The following is a 20,072-nucleotide window of genomic DNA, read 5'->3' on the forward strand; positions in this document are numbered from 1 at the left end:
CCCTACTCCTTGGATGGAGACTTTATAAAACCGCTTGACTAATTAACAATGAAAACCGGTTCACCTAATTAGCAATGAAAACCAATTATATTTTATGAGAATATTATGACACCACTGACTCCTTTCTCTATAAAACCGGTTCACATAATTCTACTCGGAGAATATTACCACACTGCTGACTCAGTGAGCATGCCACAGGACACAAGCCCACAGAACACGAGCAGTGTACTGGGTGTTAACCACAACCGCACAAGAGGGGCTTGCTCCTCCAATGAGCGGATCACAAAACACAAGCACCGTACTCGGAATTCAACAACCCAACGACAACCCAACAAGAACGGTTACTCCTCCAATGAGAAGACGACAGAACACAAGCACTATACTCAGAATTGAACCAGCCAAAGATAATCGCCCAAGAGGGGATTAGCTCTGGGTCGTCTATGACGCATATGACCCGATTAAATTCTCAGTCAATAGAAAAAATTATCACACAGGAGAAGCAATAACATAATGCTTAAGCACTGACAGTACATACTAGTTTCAGTAGCGCAAAAGAAAAGAAGAGAAAATAACTAACGCATTTCTACAATCTGCATTGCAAGAGAGAAGAAACGAAAATAAGAAATGGCTTCGCTGAAGCCCTGTGCTTGCAAAGGGCTGAGCTATTGGAGAGCAAATGAAAGTCCCGTGGCTCCTCCCCTTACCCCTGAATTTGTGGCCCTCTCTGCTAAAAAAATTTATCATCCACTAACGGCGACACAGAGCAGAAGCCATGAGTATGGCATTAGAAGCATGTGTGCCTCAGCAGGCTCTAAGCTAGAATTCTCCATTAAAGAAAAGATAAGTGAGAACCCACTAATAATCTACTCTAAAACTCGGTGTCCGTAAGTATAACTACACTCTCCTACTGCTATTACTAGTCTTTTTCCATTGTTGAAGGTGTGTAATGTTGGTACTGCATTTGCAGGTATTGCCGTGCGGTGAAGGATCTTTTCAACCGTCTGGGTGTTAAGCCCATGGTTGTTGAATTGGATGAGCTCGGTAAGTCTATATAAACCTTATTTATTGAGTTCGGGTGTTTTCGGTTCTTCAAAGAAACATGCCGAGTCCGGTTTTTTAAGTTGTTCAGAGAAACATGCCCAAGGTCAGGGGTTGCATAGCATAACGTGTACATCCTTTGGCTAAGGTGCCAGGCCTGGTTCATTCCTTTTTGAGATATGCAATCTGGGTGGGGCAGATCACAACAAGAATGGAGCCCTGATGGATGGCTTATTGTGCTGTACACCAAACCTTGAACAAAATAACAAACAACCAGTAATAAAACCCATCTTGTCTGTCTATACAACATGGTTATTAGAAAAGTTTGGGATCTTGAAAAATGCTTGAAATGTTTAGAAATGTGAAACTCTTAAAAGTACATGTTGCAAAAGTTTGGGATTTTGAAAAATGTTTGAAGTATTCGAAACATATAAAATTATACGTATACTTGTACATGTTACTCAGAAATGTAAGTAAAATTTTGTCCTCATACTTTATTATATCCCAGCCAATTTTTTGCATTTTATAATTAGGGCTCTTGCTCTTTTTTATATTTCTGCTGTATCAACCTTTTAGGGCAAAGTTTTCAGGCCTCTATTCAAGAATGAGGAAAATAGTGAACCAATACTGGGGATCGATAGCAATTTGTTAGTTTGTGTAGCTCGGACAAGTGTGAGATGGTGTCTATGAGACTAAGGAACACAATGGATTAATTTTCTTCAATACTCAGAAAGAGTTTCTAAGGAAAATTACCTTAATTAGAATTATTTACCCAGTCTATTAATTTTCCTAAGTCAAACTTAGGGAAATGGCTTCATTAATCGAGATTAATTGAGGTAAATCGATTTTGCTCTAGTGACTTTTAGAAAAATCATGTGATGGGGTCAAGAGGATCTTAGCCATCGATTGAGAATAGATCGTGGCCATTGGGTTGCTCATGAGAGATTATAAGACGAAAACAATAGGCATTTGGAGAACACATCTGAGACACAAATTTGTAGTGATAGCAAGGGCGCAGTGATAGCGTGGAGGACACCAAACAACGAGGAATCAACAATGATTGAATAAAATATTTCCGAAGATAATTTATTCATCAGTTTCTTCCAGCTTTTGAGATCCAGAGGGAGAAAATTCCCCAGTTTGATTTCTCTGTAGGAGGTCGAGATTATTTTGGTGTGCAAGGGTTTCTGGAGGCCGAGTCTACATTCACATGTGTGGGAGAAAGAGCCAGTTTCTGAGGTTGATTTCTTCCAAGGAGGGCCGAGAGGTCAAGTCGAGTTTGTTGTTGGAGGAGGTCGAGTTTGCTATAGGCCGTTAGGGCCGAATTTCCTTCAACTAGGGCCGCATGTGTGAGGCGTATGCTCTTGCAGAGGGAGGCTGAGTTCCTTCTAGATATTTTCATGGTTGGTACCTAGAGAAAATAAATTATTGGAGATTTGCAAGATTATGACAAGTAGTTGTAAAATTCCAATCACAGATTTCGCTGAAGAATAATAAAAATCGTCATCTGCTGCACTAGTTTTCCCTTCAGGGTTTTTCCAGGGAAATTTTTCCTAAATATCAATGTTCATTATTTGTGGGTGTGTGCAATATTTCTCAGTTCCTGTGGTTTATTTAATTTTCTGTGAAGTTGCAGTAGTATTTTATTCAATATTTGTCGCATATAAATTGAAAAAGGCAAATAATATTTTCACATAGGAGAATAATAAGTAGTAATTGCAACAATATTTAAAAATTTCACACAATCAACCTGAATATGGGATGTGAATACAAGGGATATGTGACAAGTTTCAAGTATGGATTATCATAGACATGCCACATTGATCAATTCCTCCTATTTGTGCCCCTATTAGACAATGGAAAGAAAGGGCTTGTTACCGCTCAATGTGGCAGGGGTCCTAGGAGGGGTTCCTAAGGGATAACTACTAGACCAAATGGCAACAACGGGACAAGGACCCACTATCACCTCAGTCGATGTCCCCTACTCTTTACAGATTTTCACGGATGGGAGGAGTCCCAACATGAAGGAAATCACAGGAATTATAAGGTCTAAAAAGAACCTATTTTGTCTTAGGAAGCTCGACAATTTTCTTTTCAATAAGTACCCATTCTTAACATTTAGGTATAACCGTATAACCTCTATATCCACACTATTTGAGACATATAATTTTTATTCAAATAACATTAAGACCAATTGTTAAAATACTCATACATAGCAAAGTGCAACATATATAGAGTGTATCTCGGTACAATTGTATTTTGTTACATATTTTATATTAAATATACCATGGTTAAAACATGGTTGACTTTGATTTGGTATTTTAATTTAAAGTGCTATAGTATCATCCCATGCAATAGAATGAAGTATGTGTATATATATATATATATATATATTCCAACTGTAATCTCCCATATCTTAATCATAAAATAATATCGAATTTATGCTCATTTAATTATGGCCATATGTTTTCCTTTTAGGTGTACGGGAGTTTCGTACCACGATTGCCTCAATTCTATCCATATGGAAAATCTGATGTGAGCCACAATAGGCAACCCATGTGACTTCACATGGCTACCTTACCTAACACATTTTCAATGGTCATGATTTAGTCCCTATGGAATGCAAGCTGGAGTTTTTCGAGGGATGAAACCATACCCCTGGATTCATTTCTCGCTTGCAACTTTTGTTTGTTGCTGCCAGAGTGCGGCTTAGCTCCATGACACCTCCAAGTGGGTGTTCAAATTTCATGCCTAATGCTAGACATTTAGAGTTTTTTTTTTAGTCAACAAGTGATAAAACTTGGTATTTCTCTTGCTATTTATAACTTATCTCTCTAAAATTCTCTCCTTCTTATCTTGTAATATTTTTTTTCAAAGTTCCAAATGTAATCGCAGGGTATTTAACTTACCTCTTAGTTGCATTGGTTTGAGTAATATAACTTTGTATGGATCGAAGCCAGTTCGAGCAACATGAAGGCCATTAGGGTAATATTTACTTTGAATTTCGTTATCTCTTTCAGTTCTCTAAGTTTTTAAGAGGGCGAATTTATTTATTTAGCAAAGATTTTTAATCTTTAGAAACTTTGCATATTTCACTACTAAGATATATGAAATTCTATTTTTGTTTTAGAATCAGTTAGTATTTAATTGATGTCGAATACTCTCGGTCATTTTACAGAAAATGTAAAGCCCATAACAACGATAAAGCCCTAATTTAAAATTCTTACAGAATTGAACCTTTAAATTTATTCTTACAGAATTGAACCTTTAAATTTATGAGACAAGCAAACATTCTTTGAAATATGACAAATCATCAATAAATACTTGTAAATTTTGTTTGGAGTGTTCCTACAGTCAAACTTCTGTCTGATGATGTTTCTGGTGGCAGTTGTTCCCGCTTTTGTTATGAAAATGACCAAAACCTCCTAGTCAAACTGGGCACAACCTCGGTACCCAGTTTCAAAGTACTTCATAAATGAGATACTCTGCCCTCGTGCCCAAAAACTCAAGAATAATTTAGGCTTCTCTCAATCTGTAGCTTTCTCAGTAATTTCTTCCTTCCTGCACTACCTGCACTTCGTTTCCTACGTAAAAAAAATTCCCTTGTCTCAATAGTACTCCCTTCCTTTTATTTCCTTGTTTCACTGCTTTTCTTCCTCCTTGTTACGTGGAGCCTTGCATGCTATATATTTGATCAAATCTTTTTATCCATATTTGATTTTCTGATTCAGTGTTTTATAATTTTAACTGAGTCGGTTCATCCTTTTAGAGGATAGATTTGTTTGATGATGTTTCTGGTCGTCGTTGTTCCTGCTTTCGTTATCAAAATGACCAAAACCTCCCAGTCAAACTGGGCACGACCTCGGTACCCAGTTTCAAAGTACTTCACAAATGAGATGCTTTGCCCCCGTGCCCAAAAACTCAAGAATAATTGAGGCTTCTCTCAATTTGTAGCTTTCTCAGTAGTACTTCATTTCCTCCTTCCTGCACTACCTGTACTTCATTTCCTCCCTCAAAAAAATTCCCTTGTCTCAGTAGTACTCCCTTCCTTTTATTTCCCCGGTTCACCGCTTTTCTTCCTCCTTGTTACGTGAAGCCTTGCATGCTATAGATTTGATCAAATCTTTTTATCCATATTTGATTTTGTGATTTAGCCTTTTATAATTTTAATTGAGTCGGTTCATCTTTTTAGAGGATAGATTTATATATGTAGTATTTGATTTTTTTATTAATATTAACTTTATTCAAATATTAATTTAATTTATAATTTTAATTAAATTGTTTTATTATTTTATTTATTTAAACAATTGTAGTTTGTAACATAATTTATATTTTCTTTTGATTAAGGATTTATCATTTGTATATGTAAGGGTGGTATACCTACTAAATACCCAACTTAATATATTTTCATTATATTTTGATAAGTTAGAATTTACTTCGATGATTGATTTATTAACTTAAGTTTAGATATTTTTCCATATTAGTTGGTATGTATACTATTGCAATACATGCGGGTCATGCATATGTAGCTATCATATGGATGTCCCGTATGTATGCTAATATTCACATTCTGTTTGTAATTGTAGGTGGGCCATTACATACACCCCTCAAAAAAAACTTCGTCCCGAAGTTAGGATTTATATAGTATATTGATAATTATTTAGTGATTAGTATAATCATGTAAGAATTGTATTTCAGAATTGAATTTGTTTGACATGGGGCATTTTAAAATTTGTGTTCTTGAATATTTTAAAATTTTACAAGTATAATATTCATGTCTTGCCTCTGTTAGGTTCCCAAGCTATTCTAGAATCATCTCATCCTTCCTAATCTCTTCCGCTTTCATCCTATCTGTCCTCTACTGGAGTATGCCATGGCGTCAGCTATATTGATCTAACCATTCATAAACTCTAAGGATGACAACTGATGAGCCTCATCATTGAGTAATTATATGGGCTTTAATTGTCCTTAATTCACCTCCTAGCTTAGTCAAACCAACTATTCTCGCAACTTATTGCATGCTTTTGGTTATATTTTATTTATGAGATGAGTTAGAGTTGGATATTTTGCTTTGTGGTCTAATGTGCATATAATGCAAGAATAAAGGATAAAAGTAAGGAAAATGCAGGCATAAAGGATAAAAGCAAGGAACTATGGCAAAGACCTTGGTCAAAACTCGAATGGGACAAGGGAGAGTAATTATGGGAGGTAAATCCTCCTCATTTACTATCCCTCCATTCGAATATTCCTCCATCAGCTCGGAGTGCAAACAACCATCACCTTGAAGACTAAAGGACAATCGAGCAAGTGAAAGGGACATGAACCAGTTTTTCTTGAGTTAGAGGCCAAGCCTCCCTGATTTCAAGGAAGTCGTTAGAGACTTCAGATGTATAAATAGAGAGGCTTAGACCTCAGTAGGATTCAGACTTCTACTGTAAAACTCTGTTTTATTTCTGAGCTGCAAAGACTTGTGACAATTTGCTCTGTAATCCAAGGTTTTTATAATAAGAATGAGTTCTGTTTTAAGCCAGCGCTGAGTTAACTCCGAGGGTTGAAGCTCTTGGGTTAGGGCCCGACCCGAGCAGCCAATGCTCCTCTTTACTATACATGTATGTTAGCATAGAGTTCTATTCTGTTTATTTGGTTAAGTAGTTTCATGGTTTTCTGTTCATTTGCTTAAGTAGCCTTATGGTTTTCATTGTTTATTTGCTTAAGTAGTTGCACTTTCAGTACAGCAATATAGCGTAGATTATTCATGGTTTTCCTGTTCACTTGCTTCAGTAGTTGTAGTTTACTTCCATTTATGCCTTCTTTCAGTTCACAGGTTAGTTAGGAGAAAAGGATCACTATCAGGTTGTGCGCAGGTGTCTAGGCCTCATCTCCTCCCTCTGGGACCATGATTTGAGGAAGGAAACCTTAAGTAGCCCAAAAAACACAGGTTTCTGGTTCTCGCATGAGCTATGGAGTTCGCTGTTTGATGCAGTTATTTGGTCACCCACACTGGTTTTCTCTGTCTTTTTTGTTTAAAACCGCCTTCAACACGTTCCTCATACATCGCTTCCTCGCCGTCCGATCACCAACAAACCTTCACAATCACCACCCGATTTACTATTTTCTCCAACTGCTGCTTCGCGTGGAGTCCACCACTTACTTTATGCACTTTAAGTCTCCATCGTCGATCTGCCTCACCTGATCCGACAACTGTCGCGTCACCCGATCACTTTAGGCGCTTTAAACCCCCACCGTCGATCTGCCTCGCCTGATCCAACGGCTATCGCTTCACTCGATCGCCAACTAGCTTGGCCGATCTCTGCCGTCGATCAGCCCCGCCTGATCCCACGGCTGTCGCACAATCTCGCGCGGATTGTTGCACGACCCTTATCCACTCAAGAGCACACGAGAAAAGTGGTTTTCTCGTGCTACGTGTTGCTCAGTTAGGCTAATCGCGTAAAATTTCAGAATACAACTTACGACTTTGAGGGCACGCGATAAACTACTTACCGCCTTAGAAACCTGCTCCATCATTTCTGCACGTTTCTTTTTCTTGCGATACGATCTCCGCCGTCCATCTCTTGACTTCATTCGCGCGATAAGATCTCAGCTGTTCATCGCTTCGTTACCTCGTTCGTCCATCTCTTCACTTAATCCCTCACGATACTCCGTCGTTCATCTGCTTTGTTAACCTCGTTTGTCCATCCATTCACTTAATCTCTGCGATTAGATCTCGGCCATTCAACCTGTTCATTAACCTCGTTCATCCATTTATTCGCTTAAGCCTTCGCGGTAAAATCTCCATCGTTCATCCTGTTAGTTAACCATGTTCGCCCATCTATCTACGTAACCTCTTGCATTCCGATCTCTGCTGTTCATTTGCCTTTCACCCCACTGATCCAACAGTTTTTATGCACTTTTGTATCCCTACGTCCTCCTTTCACCAATCTCGATATCCGACTGCTTTTTCCGCTTGAAAACCGATTTAGCTTAGTTTCCTTTGCTTACACCTTAGTCTGGTTTTGATGCTCTTTACCTCTGCAACTTAGGTAGCAGCATTAGATTAGTGTTAATTTAGCAATTCTGCTTAGCATAGCTGTTTGGATGGTTAGTTAGGTTATGGTATGGTTTAGCATTTCATGCTGTTTTCTTCAATACTGCAGTAGAAGTAGCTCTCCCTTAGGATAGATTTTCTCTTCTTCCATCAAAGAGTTAAGCTTCTTCTGACCCTATAGAAGTCTGGCTTGGAACCCCTGGGGTCTCTTGCCAGATGAGCAGTGACAACAGGCAGTACCTTCACTTTTACTTGTGCATATAGCATTGTCACCTCCAAGTTTGTATGAACCCCGGGTTGATAAGTAAAGCTGGTAGCCCTGGGAGTTGCAGCATTCTTGTTGCAATACCTAGGCTCATCACTTTTTGGCGCCGTTGCCGGGGAGGTGTCTAAGTAGAAGTAATTACTGCTTTTCTTCTACTTCTAGTCTTCAACTTTCTTTTCTTCTACTTCTTATCCTCAGTTTTCTTCCATTAGTTTATTTCTGCAAAAGTAATCTAGTTTCTTTCTTTCTTTCAGTTGTCATTATCTGCTTTCCTTTCCATTCTGCAAGCACTTTCTAGCTTTAACAAAATCTTACAAAAACCAACCCAAAAACATTTCCTTTCATGCCTCGTAGGAATAGGGACAATTCAGGTAAATTCTTGACAAATACCCCCACTGCATCCAACAATCAACCTTCTCTCTTCTTCGGTGACTGTGAAGTGGAAGAACCTTTAGGTGAGCAACCTTACATATTTGAAGAACCTACAAGGGAAGAAGAAGAGGAACAACCCATTCCTACTAAACCAATGGCTGGAAACCAAAATGACAGGGGAGATAGAGAGAGAATTGAGAGTGCCTTCCCCATCAGGGAGACCAATGGGGACACTAAGATGAAGAATATAAGCCCCTCTGCTCTACCTCATTTCCATGGCCTGACCACAGAGGACCCTGACACTTTCCTATTTGAATTTGTTGTTATATGCCGAACCTATGACTTTATAGATGATGAACAAAAGTTAAAACTATTTCCATCTACCCTCATGGATGCATCATTACGTTGGTTCATGGGTTTACCTGGAGATAGCATCACAACTTGGGCTCAGATGCAACAGACTTTCAACAACAAACATAGGGACTACTGTAGGTCAAACGATACTAAAGAAGAGATTTTCAGGATGACCATAGGCTAGGATGAATCCTTAGAAGACTATGAAGAAAGATTCCAGCTCAGTTACAAAAGGGTTAGGTGCACACTTGACCCTGAGTCACTAAAGTTGGTCCTACTTAGAGGAGTAAAGGAAGATCTTTTGGATACCTTACACATGATAGCAGGAGGAGATGTCTACCAATTACCCTATGAGGATATCAAGACTATCTTTAGAAACCACTCTAGGTCAGCCAAGAAAAAGGGTAGCGGTAGTCAACCTATGGCCAGTACATCATCCTCCAACTCATCAATGAAGGGTGAAATTGGAAATATGCTGGAAGATTTCAAAAGTGATATGCTGCAAACCCTTGCCTTGCAATTGGACACCATGAACATCAAAAGGAAGCAAGAGGAAGCAGAGAGAGCCTTGGCCATCTTTTGTCCTAGATGCACCAAGAGGCATCCTAGGAATGAATGTCCATTGAACTGTATTAAGATTTGCTTAGTCTATGAAGAAAACCACTCCACAGACAAATGCCCTTCTTTACTTGGACTCAAAACTATATATCAAGGAGCTGAAGGGGTCATTGAGTAGCTTTGCTACGTCAACCAAAGGAGACCTCCTGGGCCTAGACCATACCAGCAGGGTATGCAAGGGTCATCCCATGCATATTACAACCCCAACCAAACCACAACTATACCTTCTTGGGGACCCCCTGCTCATCCTTCCTGGTCTACACCCCCTCCTTGGTCCTATGCATCTCAGTATCATTCCCAGCCAACTAGCCAGTCATTTCAACCTTATGTTCAACGACAACCTCGGTGGAATACCCCACACCAGGGGTGGAGGCCCCAATTCAACAATGTTCCAGCCCTATTGCCTCCACCACCTACCCAACCACAACTCCTGCACTTTGCTCCACCTAAGCAACCCCAGATGCCTGCCCAGCCAAATCCAAACCCAAACAATAGGCAGGCTCAACAAGTATATAGTGGAGAGACATCATACCCAACTTATGCTGTAGAAATCTAGGAGATCAACCTAAGATCCGGGAGAATTCTCCCTGATAACCAACCTCCCTCTCCACATGGGGAGGTTGAGGAAGAAAGAGAGGAAAGCAACCTTAAAGTAAATCCACCCTTTCCTGAGAGATTAGCCCAACCACTCCAGCCCACCCCAGAAGAAATTGAACTTCTGGGAGAATTGAAAAATCTATGTAAAGATCCCCCTTCTCCAGGCAATCAAAGATATTCCTATTTACAGTAAGTTGATTAAGGAGAAGTGCTTCAAGCATCCAAGAATAAGAAAAAGGGATGCCCCTACCAGTAGTGTCATTGGCCAGTTGTCTGACTTAATGTTGGGGTAGGTAATCTGTCCAAAATATTTGGACCCTGGAAGCCCTATAGTAGATGTGCACATCAATGGCACCATTATCCCACACATTCTGATTGATCTTGGGGCTGCCATTAATGTGATGACTAAGGACACCATGCTCAAGCTCAACCTCCAAGGGTCATTGAGGAAGACCGCAACAGTTCTGCAACTTGCAGACCGTTTCACAGTCACCCCTGAGGGAATTGTGGAGGATGTGATGGTCTCCATTGACTCCTGGGAATACCCAACAGATTTCCTAGTTCTCCAGCCTAAGGCTAAGCTTACTGGTTACCCTCTCATCCTTGGAAGGCCATGGTTGGCCATAGCTGATGCTTACATTAGCTGCAGAGCTGGGAATATGACCATCAAGAATGGGCATATGTCTAAACAGTTAGTCCTATACCCTCCTACTCAACCTTCCCTAGAGCATGATTTACCTTTATGGTTGGAGGTGGAGGAAGAAGATGAGGTTTATTCTGCCCAACTTTATGTTTTTGGAAGCAACCATACAAGATGAGGATGACTTAATTGAACACCTGCTCCAAAATCCAACTCCTAGTTCATTACTATTAGAAGAAGAAGTAAGGGAAACCCAGAACAATTATCCAACTGACTTATGCTTAGCCAATTCCAACCCACTCCGTGTTAAAACCATAGAATTTGGCTCAAAGAAAACTGAGAATTAATCCATCTCTGTCTTCTCTTGAAGAGGGAGAGTTATGCAACATGTTGAGAAAAAACCTAGAAGCCTTTGCTTGGAGTTATAAGAAAATGAAGGGAGTACACCCCTGAGTGTGTACTCACCACATATACATCAAAGAAGGTTGCAAGCCAGTTAGGCAACCACAAAGGAGGATGAATCCAGCTCTTAAAGACATAGTCAAAGAAGAATTGCAAAAATTGCTAGATGCAGGATTCATTTACCCTATCTCAGACAGTGAGTGGGTCTCTCCTTTAGTGTTAGTTCCAAAGAAAAATGGTAAATGGAAGATTTGTGTAGATTATAGGGAGTTGAACAAAGCGCAAAGAAGGATAATTTTCCCCTACCTTTCATTGACCAAGTGCTAGATGGCCTGGTAGGGAAGAAGTTCTTTTCTTTCCTAGATGGATTCAGTGGGTACAACCAAATTCAAATCTGCCTAGAAGACCAGGATAAGACCACATTCACCTGTCCTTGGGGTACTTTGGTCTATAGGGTCCTTCCTTTTGGCCTATGCAATGCTCTTGCCACTTTCCAGAGAGTAGTCTTGAGTATTTTTGCTGAATTAGTACATGATGCTGTGGAAATCTATATGGATGATTTTACACCTTATGGCTGTGATTTCCAAGAAGCCCTGACTAACCTAGGCAAAATATTACACAAATGCATTGAAATGAACCTGTCTCTCAGTCCAGAAAAATGTGAATTCTTAATGATTGAAGGGACCGTGCTAGGTCATTCAATATCTTAGCAAGGACTGCAGGTGGACCCAAATAAAATAACAATCATCCAAAGGGTCCCACCTCCACAAAAGTAGAGAGATGTTAGGAGTTTCTTAGGGTTAGCCGGATACTACGGAAGGTTCATAAAGGACTTCAACAAGTTGGCCTCTCCTTTGTTTGGGTTGTTGGCCAAAGATTCTGAGTTTATATGGTCAAAGCGCTGTCAAGAGGCCGTAGACATTCTAAAGGATAAGTTAACCATTGCACCAATCCTTAGAGGCCCAAACTGGGCCCTCCCTTTTCATATTCATGCTGATGCCTCACACAAAGCCATAGGAGCAACCTTAGGTTAGGAAGAGGAGAAATTGCCCTATGCCATCTATTTTATTAGTAAGAACCTATCAAAGGCTGAGCTAAACTATACTGTGACCGAAAAGGAACTCCTGGCTGTTGTGCATTCATTAAACAAATTTAGGCATTACATTACAGGCTATCAAACATTTGTGCATACTGATCATGCTGCAATCAAATATTTAATGAATAAACCAGATGTGAATGCTAGAATCATAAGATGGTTGCTTTTATTACAACAGTTTGATCTAACTATTGTTGATAAGCCTGGTAAGGAAAATGTTGTTGCTGACTTTCTATCTAGGATGAATCTGCCTGCAGGTGAAGAAGGAATGGTGGATGACCAGTTACCAGATGAGCATTTGTTTGCTATTTCAGTTCTCTCCCCATGGTTTGCTGATATAGCAAACTATCTGGTATCATCATAGTTCCCACCAAACTTGCCCTCCAAAGAAAAGAGCAAGATAGTCAGAAAGAGTGCCCCCTTCACCTGGATTGGGGGCAATCTGTTCAAACTTGGCCCAGATCAAATCTTAAGAAGGTGTGTAAGGGAAGAGGAAGTCTTTGACATCCTTCTGACCTGTCATGATGGGCCTTGTGGAGGTCACTTTGCAGCAAAGAGGACAACATTCAAAGTGTTGCAAGCAGGCTATTATTGGCCTACTCTTCATCAAGATGTGAAAAAGTATATTAGTCAGTGTGATCGGTGCCAGAGGATGGGAAAGCCTACTCCAAGAGATGAAATGCCCCTACAACCTCAAGTGACTTTTGAGCCATTTGACAAGTGGGGCATGGACTTCATTGGGCCTATTAACCCTCCTTCAAAGCAAAAACAACACATCATTGTGTGCACTGATTATTTGACTAAGTGGGCTGAAACCAAGGCAATTAAGGCAGCAATAGAAGAGAAGGTGGCTGAGTTCCTAAGGGAGAATATATTCTACAAATTTGGGTACCCTAGAGAGCTAGTCACAGACCAAGGCAGCCAGTTTACCTCCAACATGATTGAAGAATTGCTCAGCCATCACAAAATCAAGCATAGGACCTCCACTCCCTATCATCCACAAGCTAATGGGCAAGTGGAGGTGACCAATAGGGCACTGGAGAACATCTTAACTAAGGTAGTGAGCAACAACAGAAAGGACTGGGCAAAGAGACTAGTTGAGGCCACCTGGGCCTATAATACCACATGGAAGATCACCACTGGATTTACACTCTATGAGCTGGTTTATGGGAAAAAGGCTTTGCTATTCATTGAGTTTGAATATAACATATTGATGATGGCAACCCAATTAGATTTGGATCTCAGCCATGCACAGAAAGAAAGGTTGTTACATTTAAATGGCTTGGATGAATTCAGAATGCAGGCCCTCCTACATACAAAGATAGTTCAGCTTCAGAGGAAGATATGGCATGACAAACAAATTAAGGAAAAGCAATTTCAAGAGGGAGACTGGGCATTGTTATATGATTCCAGGTATAAAGACTTCAAGGGCAAGCTAAGGACAAGATGGCTCGGACCTTATGTGGTGGAAAGATGCTATGACAATGGTTCAATGCAAATCAGAACTATTGAAGAAGAAGCCATTCCATTGCTAGTTAATGGACACCAATTGAAAATGTACAAGAGGCCTGTATCAAAACAAGAGTTCATTGACAATATCGATAAGATAGTGATGATGGTGGAGCAAGTTTTGGCTCCTCCCTCATCAGGTCACTGAAAAAGGAAAAAAGAATAAGGATTCAGGTGAAAACCTCCATGAGGCGCTTGAGTCCCATCTTTGGGTTGAAAACCTCATGAGGCGGCCCAAGGATTAGAAAAATGAAAAGGATAAGAAGATCCCTTGGTGAAAACCTTCTTTAAGGCGCCCATGGCAGATATCTAGGGTGAAAACCTCTCTGAGGCAGCCTAGGTGTTTTAAAATATAATAATAATAATAATAATAATAAAAGAAAAAAACATAATTGTTATGTGCAGGTGGGTGAGAAAGACAACTAAGGAGCAAAGAGAAGATCCAAAGGGAACCCTGCCTCACATATATTTCATCTCCTCCACTCCTTACCATGCATCCCTCCATCAATTCCATTGTTTTTCACTTCATTGCTTCAATTCAGGTGAAGATTGTGTTTTCTATAGAATCACCTCAACCATTACCATCATCCCTACATCCACATACACTCCTACTCCCTCTGTCCGTTCATTGCAGCATCCTCACAGCACCATCCAACAACATGATCAAGAAATTCTAAGGGAGACACCAAACATTGCCAAGTGGTGATCCAAGAGCTCCACAACAGTAGCAGCATCAGATCCAAGAGCTCCACAGCAGTAGCAACAACATCAGATCCAACTTTCCAAGAGCTCCACAGCAGCAACAACAACATCAGATCTTCAGTCATAGACACCTGCAAAAGCTAGTAAACCATCAACAGACAACAGAGGAGGAAAAAGAATGACCATTAGCAACACCTCTGATCTTTGACAACTGCAACATGGCATCAAGATCACAGGTAAGTATCCCACTTGCTCACTCATATGCATCATTTGATCAAAAGTTGTAAAGGTTAAGAGGTGGTTGTTTTATAAGTGAAAGGGTGGCAAAAAGGAAATTCTTTAATAAGTCAAAGGAGAATACAAGAGTCCATAGATACAGAATTGTTATGGCAACCATTTGGGAATGCTTTAAGAATTAAGACTTGGGGTAGAAACACCAGTTCACCAAAGACTCGGCATACCCTATTTCTTGATACAATCACTCATAGACTCCAGTAGCAAAGTAAAGGAAGGAAATTCCCAACTGTTGGCTCAACATGGTTTGATCAGAATCCTCATTGAGGATGCCCTTCAAAACCTTAGGATCCCTATATATGGTCAGTGTTCAGAGACTTACTAGCAGAGGATGACATCAAAACCCTCATTTATGATGTTAGTCCTTCTGTCAGAGAGGAGGAGGCAAAACAAGAAGAAGAAGATACAGAGCTAGATGCGGATGAGATGGATGAAGAAGAGACTGATACAGAGGAACATGATGAAAGAGAAAACAAGGAGGAGGATGTTGAAACAAAGGAGGAAACGAAGGAAGAAACTGATGGAGATGCGAAAGAACATAAAAAGGAAGAAGATAAGAAAACAGAGAGGACAACTGCAAGAAAAGAAAGACCAACTAGCATATATGGTCAGCCTCTCCTTGGAGGCCATCCAGTGTAGAATGCCAGCGAAATCCTATGCTCTTTACCTCAGAGAATGATGGTTGCAATTTTAGATTAAAACACTAGCACAAAGGGGCACCATGCCATTTCAGGACTGCAGACAGTTTATTGATCTTTGTGATCAAAGTGCACTAGAAGATAGGGCCAAAATGGCTGAGTTTTACTTGCACAACATGGCCCTCACAGACATGAATATTTGGGATCCTAATGCAGAGCTAGGAGATCTACAATTAATGGCTTTGGCATCATCGATGAACCATGAGAAGTCAAGGGCTACAGAGATGAAAATAATATTGGCCAGAGAGCAAAATGAACCTCTTTTCATCAGAGTTGAACAATCAAATCCCATGGCCCTAATCAACACCCATAATCTAATTGCAAATGATCCTCAGCTGGCACCTAGATATCTTGCTACCCAAGAGCAAGCAATTTCACATTTTGAGGATATGTTTAGGCTGCTAAGAGATGATAATATACCTGCTTGCTAAAGGAGATATAAAACACTGCCACATAGCTTGAAGACCAGAGAATATCACTCCCCTCAATGGTTGAGAGAGGCACTCAATAGGACACCTATGTATAAGCAATCAATGCAAAGGTTGACGATCAATTGGAAAGGCCTAAAACTCAGTCCACCACTACTCCTAGGGATGCTAGAAGGGAGAAAAGAAGAAAAGGAAAAGAGGCAGTGGGAAGAAGTAGAAAGGAAAGCAGGTGTCTATAAACAAGAAGAAGAGACCACAACAGAAGCATGGGATGTCAGAGAGGCTACTAGAGCCATGAAGGACATGGACATTGATTAAGTTGCTCAGAGGATGAGCAACACTTTCAGTAGGGGGTGATGATGAGCCTCATCATTGAGTAATTATATGGGCCTTAATTGTCCTTAATTCACCTCCTAGCTTAGTCAAACCAACTATTCTCACAACTTATTGCATACTTTTGATTATATTTTGTTTATGAGATGAGTTAGAGTTGGATATTTTGCTTTGTGGTCTAATGTGCATATAATGCAGGAATAAAGGATAAAAGCAAGAAAAATGCAGACATAAAGGATAAAAGCAAGGAACTATGGCAAAGACCTTGGTCAAAACTCGAATGGGACAAGGGAGAGTAATTATAGGAGGTAAATCCTCCTCATTTACTACCCCTCCATTCGAATATTCCTCCATCAGCTTGGAGTGCAAACAACCATCACTTTGAAGACTAAAAGACAGCCGAGCAAGTGAAAGGGACACTTTTTCTTGAGTTAGAGGCCAAGCCTCCCTAATTTGAAGGAAGTCGTTAGAGACTTCAAATATATAAATAGAGAGGCTTAGGACCTTAGTAGGATTCAGACTTCTATTGTAAAACTCTGTTTTATTTCTGAGCTGCAAAGACTTGTGACAGTTTGCTCTGTAATCCAGGGTTTTTATAATAAGAATGTGTTCTGTTTTAAGCCAGCTCTGAGTTAGCTCCGAGGGCTGAAGCTCTTGGGTTAGGGCCTGACCTGAGCAACCAAAGCTCCTCTTTACTGTTCATGTATGCTAGCATAGAGTTCTGTTTTGTTTATTTGGTTAAGTAGTTTCATGATTTTCTGTTCATTTGCTTAAGTAGCCTTATGGTTTTCGCTGTTTATTTGCTTAAGTAGTTGCACTTTCATTACATCAATATAGCGTAGATTATTCATGGTTTTCTTGTTCACTTGCTTCAGTAGCTGCATTTGCTGTAGTTTACTTCCATTTATGCCTTCTTTCAGTTCACAGGTTAGTTAGGAGAAAAAGATCACTATCAAGTTGTGCGCAGGTGTCTCGGCCTCATCTCCTCCCTCTGGGACCATGATTTGAGGAAGGGACCCTTCAGCAGCCAAAAAAACACAGGTTTCTGGTTCTCGCATGAGCTATGGAGTTCGCTATTTGATGCAGTTATTTGTTCACCCACACTGGTTTTCTCTGTCGTTTTCGTTTAAAATCGCCTTCAACACGTTCCTCATACATCGCTTCCTCACCGTCCGATCACCAACAAACCTTCACAATCACCCTCTGATTCACTATTTTCTCCAACTGCTGCCTTGCGTGGAGTCCACCACTTACTTTATGCACTTTAAGTCCCCACCGTCGATTTGCCTCGCCTAATCCGACGGAGGTCACGTCACTCGATCACTTTAGGCACTTTAAACCCCCACCATCGATTTGCCTCGCCTGATCTGAAGGCTATCGCTTCACCCGATCGCCAACTAGCTTGACTGATCTCCACCGTTGATTAGCCCTGCCTAATCCAACGGCTATCCCGCAATCTCGCGCGGATTGTTGCATGACCTTTATCCGCCCAAGAGCATGCGAGAAAAGTGGTTTTCTTGTGCTACGTGTCGCTCAGTTAGGCATAAAATTTCAGAATACAACTTAAGACTTTGAGGGCACGCGATAAACTACTTACCGCCTTAGAAACCCACTCCATTTCTGCATGTTTCTTTTTCCCGCGATACGATCTCCACCATCCATCTCTTGACTTCATCTGCGCGATAAGATCTTAGCCGTTCATCGCTTTGTTACCTCGTTGCGATACAATCTCCGCCGTTCATCTGCTTTGTTAACCTCGTTCGTCCATCCATTCACTTAATCTCCTCTATTAGATCTCGGCCATTCATCCTGTCATTAACCCCGTTCATCCATTTATTCGCTTAAGCCTTCGCGGTAAGATCTCCACCTTTTATCGTGTTAGTTAACCATGTTCGCCCGTCTATCTACGTAACCTCTTGCGATCTGATATCTGCCGTTCATTTGCCTTTCACCCGACTGATCCAACGGTTCTTATGCACTGTTGCATCCCTACGTCCACCTTTCACCAATTTCGATCTTCTACTGTTTTTTCCGCTTGAAAACCGATTTAGCTTAGTTTCCTTTGCTTACACCTTAGTCTGGTTTTGATGCTCTTTACCTCTGCAACTTAGGTAGTAGCATTAGATGAGTGTTAATTTAGCAATTCTACTTAGCATAGCTGTTTGGATGGTTAGTTATGTTATGGCATGGTTTAGCATTTCATGCTGTTTTCTTCAATACTGCAGTATAAATAGCTCTCCCTTAGGATAGATTTGCTTTTATTCCATCAAAGAGTTAAGTTTCTTTTGACCCTATAGAAGTCTTGCTTGGAACCCCTGGGGTCTCTTGCTAGAGGAGCAGTGACAACAGGTAGTACCTTTACTTTTACTTGTGCATATAACACTGTCACCTCCAAGTTTGTACGAACCCCGGGTTGATAAGTAAAGTTGGTAGCCCTGGGAGTTGCAGTATTCTTGTTGCAATACATAGGTTCATCAACAACATCGACTATATCGACCTACTTTCCTAGTAGGCATCTGACAGTCATCATCACACGTCTAGGGGAGCGTGACTTGCACAGTCCTCCCATGACTCTAGTTTTTGGAGGATAAACGGTGGGTAATATCTCCACCCGTCCTAGTGGGACCAGGGTCAACATCTTATCATGGAATCTCATTGGGTCTCAATTATTCTCGAGTTTTTGGGCACGGGGGCAAAGTACTTCATTTGTGAAGTACTTTGAAACTGGGTACTGAGGTCCTGCCCAGTTTGGCTCAGAGGTTTTGGTCATTTTGATAACGAAAGCGGGAACAACGGCGGCCAGAAACATCATCAGACAAAAGTTCGACTTCTGGAACACTCCAAACAAAGTTTACAAGTAAGTATTTATTGATGATTTGTCAAATTTCAAAGAATGTCTGCTTGTCTCACAAATTTAAAGGTTTAATTCTGTACGAATAAATATAAAGGTTCAATTCTGTAAGAATATTAAATTAGAGCTTTATCGCTGTTATGGGCTTTATAGAACATTGAGGCTTTCCTTTCAGAATTTCTTTCTAGGCATCTAGGATTTATATTCTCCAATCATAAATCAACTCTAGCTTTGGGTTTAATTCCTTTTCTACTGTAATGTATAGTTAATTGCCAAAATGTTCTCATAAAAGAGAATTAATCATCATCATATCCCATTATTTAAATTAATTTGGTTTTGGACTCTATAATAGAATGAATTGCTAGAGTTACAACCAGATGCTATAGGTATATCACAACATTTACTTCTCTTGTTTTCTAATGTACCCGTTTACCGTCCAACGTTGAATACTGTACTCACGTGGTATATAGGCTAGAGTAGTCTTTTTTGACTTGGCATTAACCATATATATATAGTTGCGTGTTGGTTTAATTTGTGTATTCACTGTATTGGGTGAAATCTTTGTTACAGTTTTGAATTTCTTGTTTACTTGGAGTTGAATGTTGGCTTCCCTTAGTATTCATTAGAATTTTTCGGCTTTTACTATTTCAATATAGTATTATTCTTTTATGAGTGCAATTGTATTTTTAAGATACAATCGAAAAACACTGATCATAAACTTCTCCATGATTTTAGTTCCTTATGCGTGGAACTTAAAATTTACCAAAGTAATCTAGAGGATTTACTCATTCCACCCAAACACGAATTTCATATAATAATATTCAAGGGAT

The 20,072-nt window shown here is 40.1% G+C and overlaps 1 protein-coding gene across 1 annotated transcript in view; it reads left to right on the plus strand.

Moving 5' to 3' along the window:
• Nucleotides 1-207: 207 nt before the first annotated feature.
• The window catches only part of LOC149204106 (monothiol glutaredoxin-S10-like), a 73,475-nt gene continuing 53,610 nt past the window's right edge, over nucleotides 208-20,072 (plus strand). The window contains exons 1-2 of the mRNA XM_089397043.1: nucleotides 208-884; nucleotides 968-1,041. Of these exons, the coding sequence (XP_089253169.1) occupies nucleotides 625-884; nucleotides 968-1,041 (334 nt within the window). The 5' untranslated portion in view covers nucleotides 208-624. The remainder of the gene's footprint in view (nucleotides 885-967; nucleotides 1,042-20,072) is intronic.

Source organism: Pinus tabuliformis, chromosome 1_2 (assembly GCF_031772625.1).
Source record: "Pinus tabuliformis cultivar Carrire ecotype Pingquan chromosome 1_2, CPIR1, whole genome shotgun sequence".
Taxonomy (NCBI): domain Eukaryota; kingdom Viridiplantae; phylum Streptophyta; class Pinopsida; order Pinales; family Pinaceae; genus Pinus; species Pinus tabuliformis.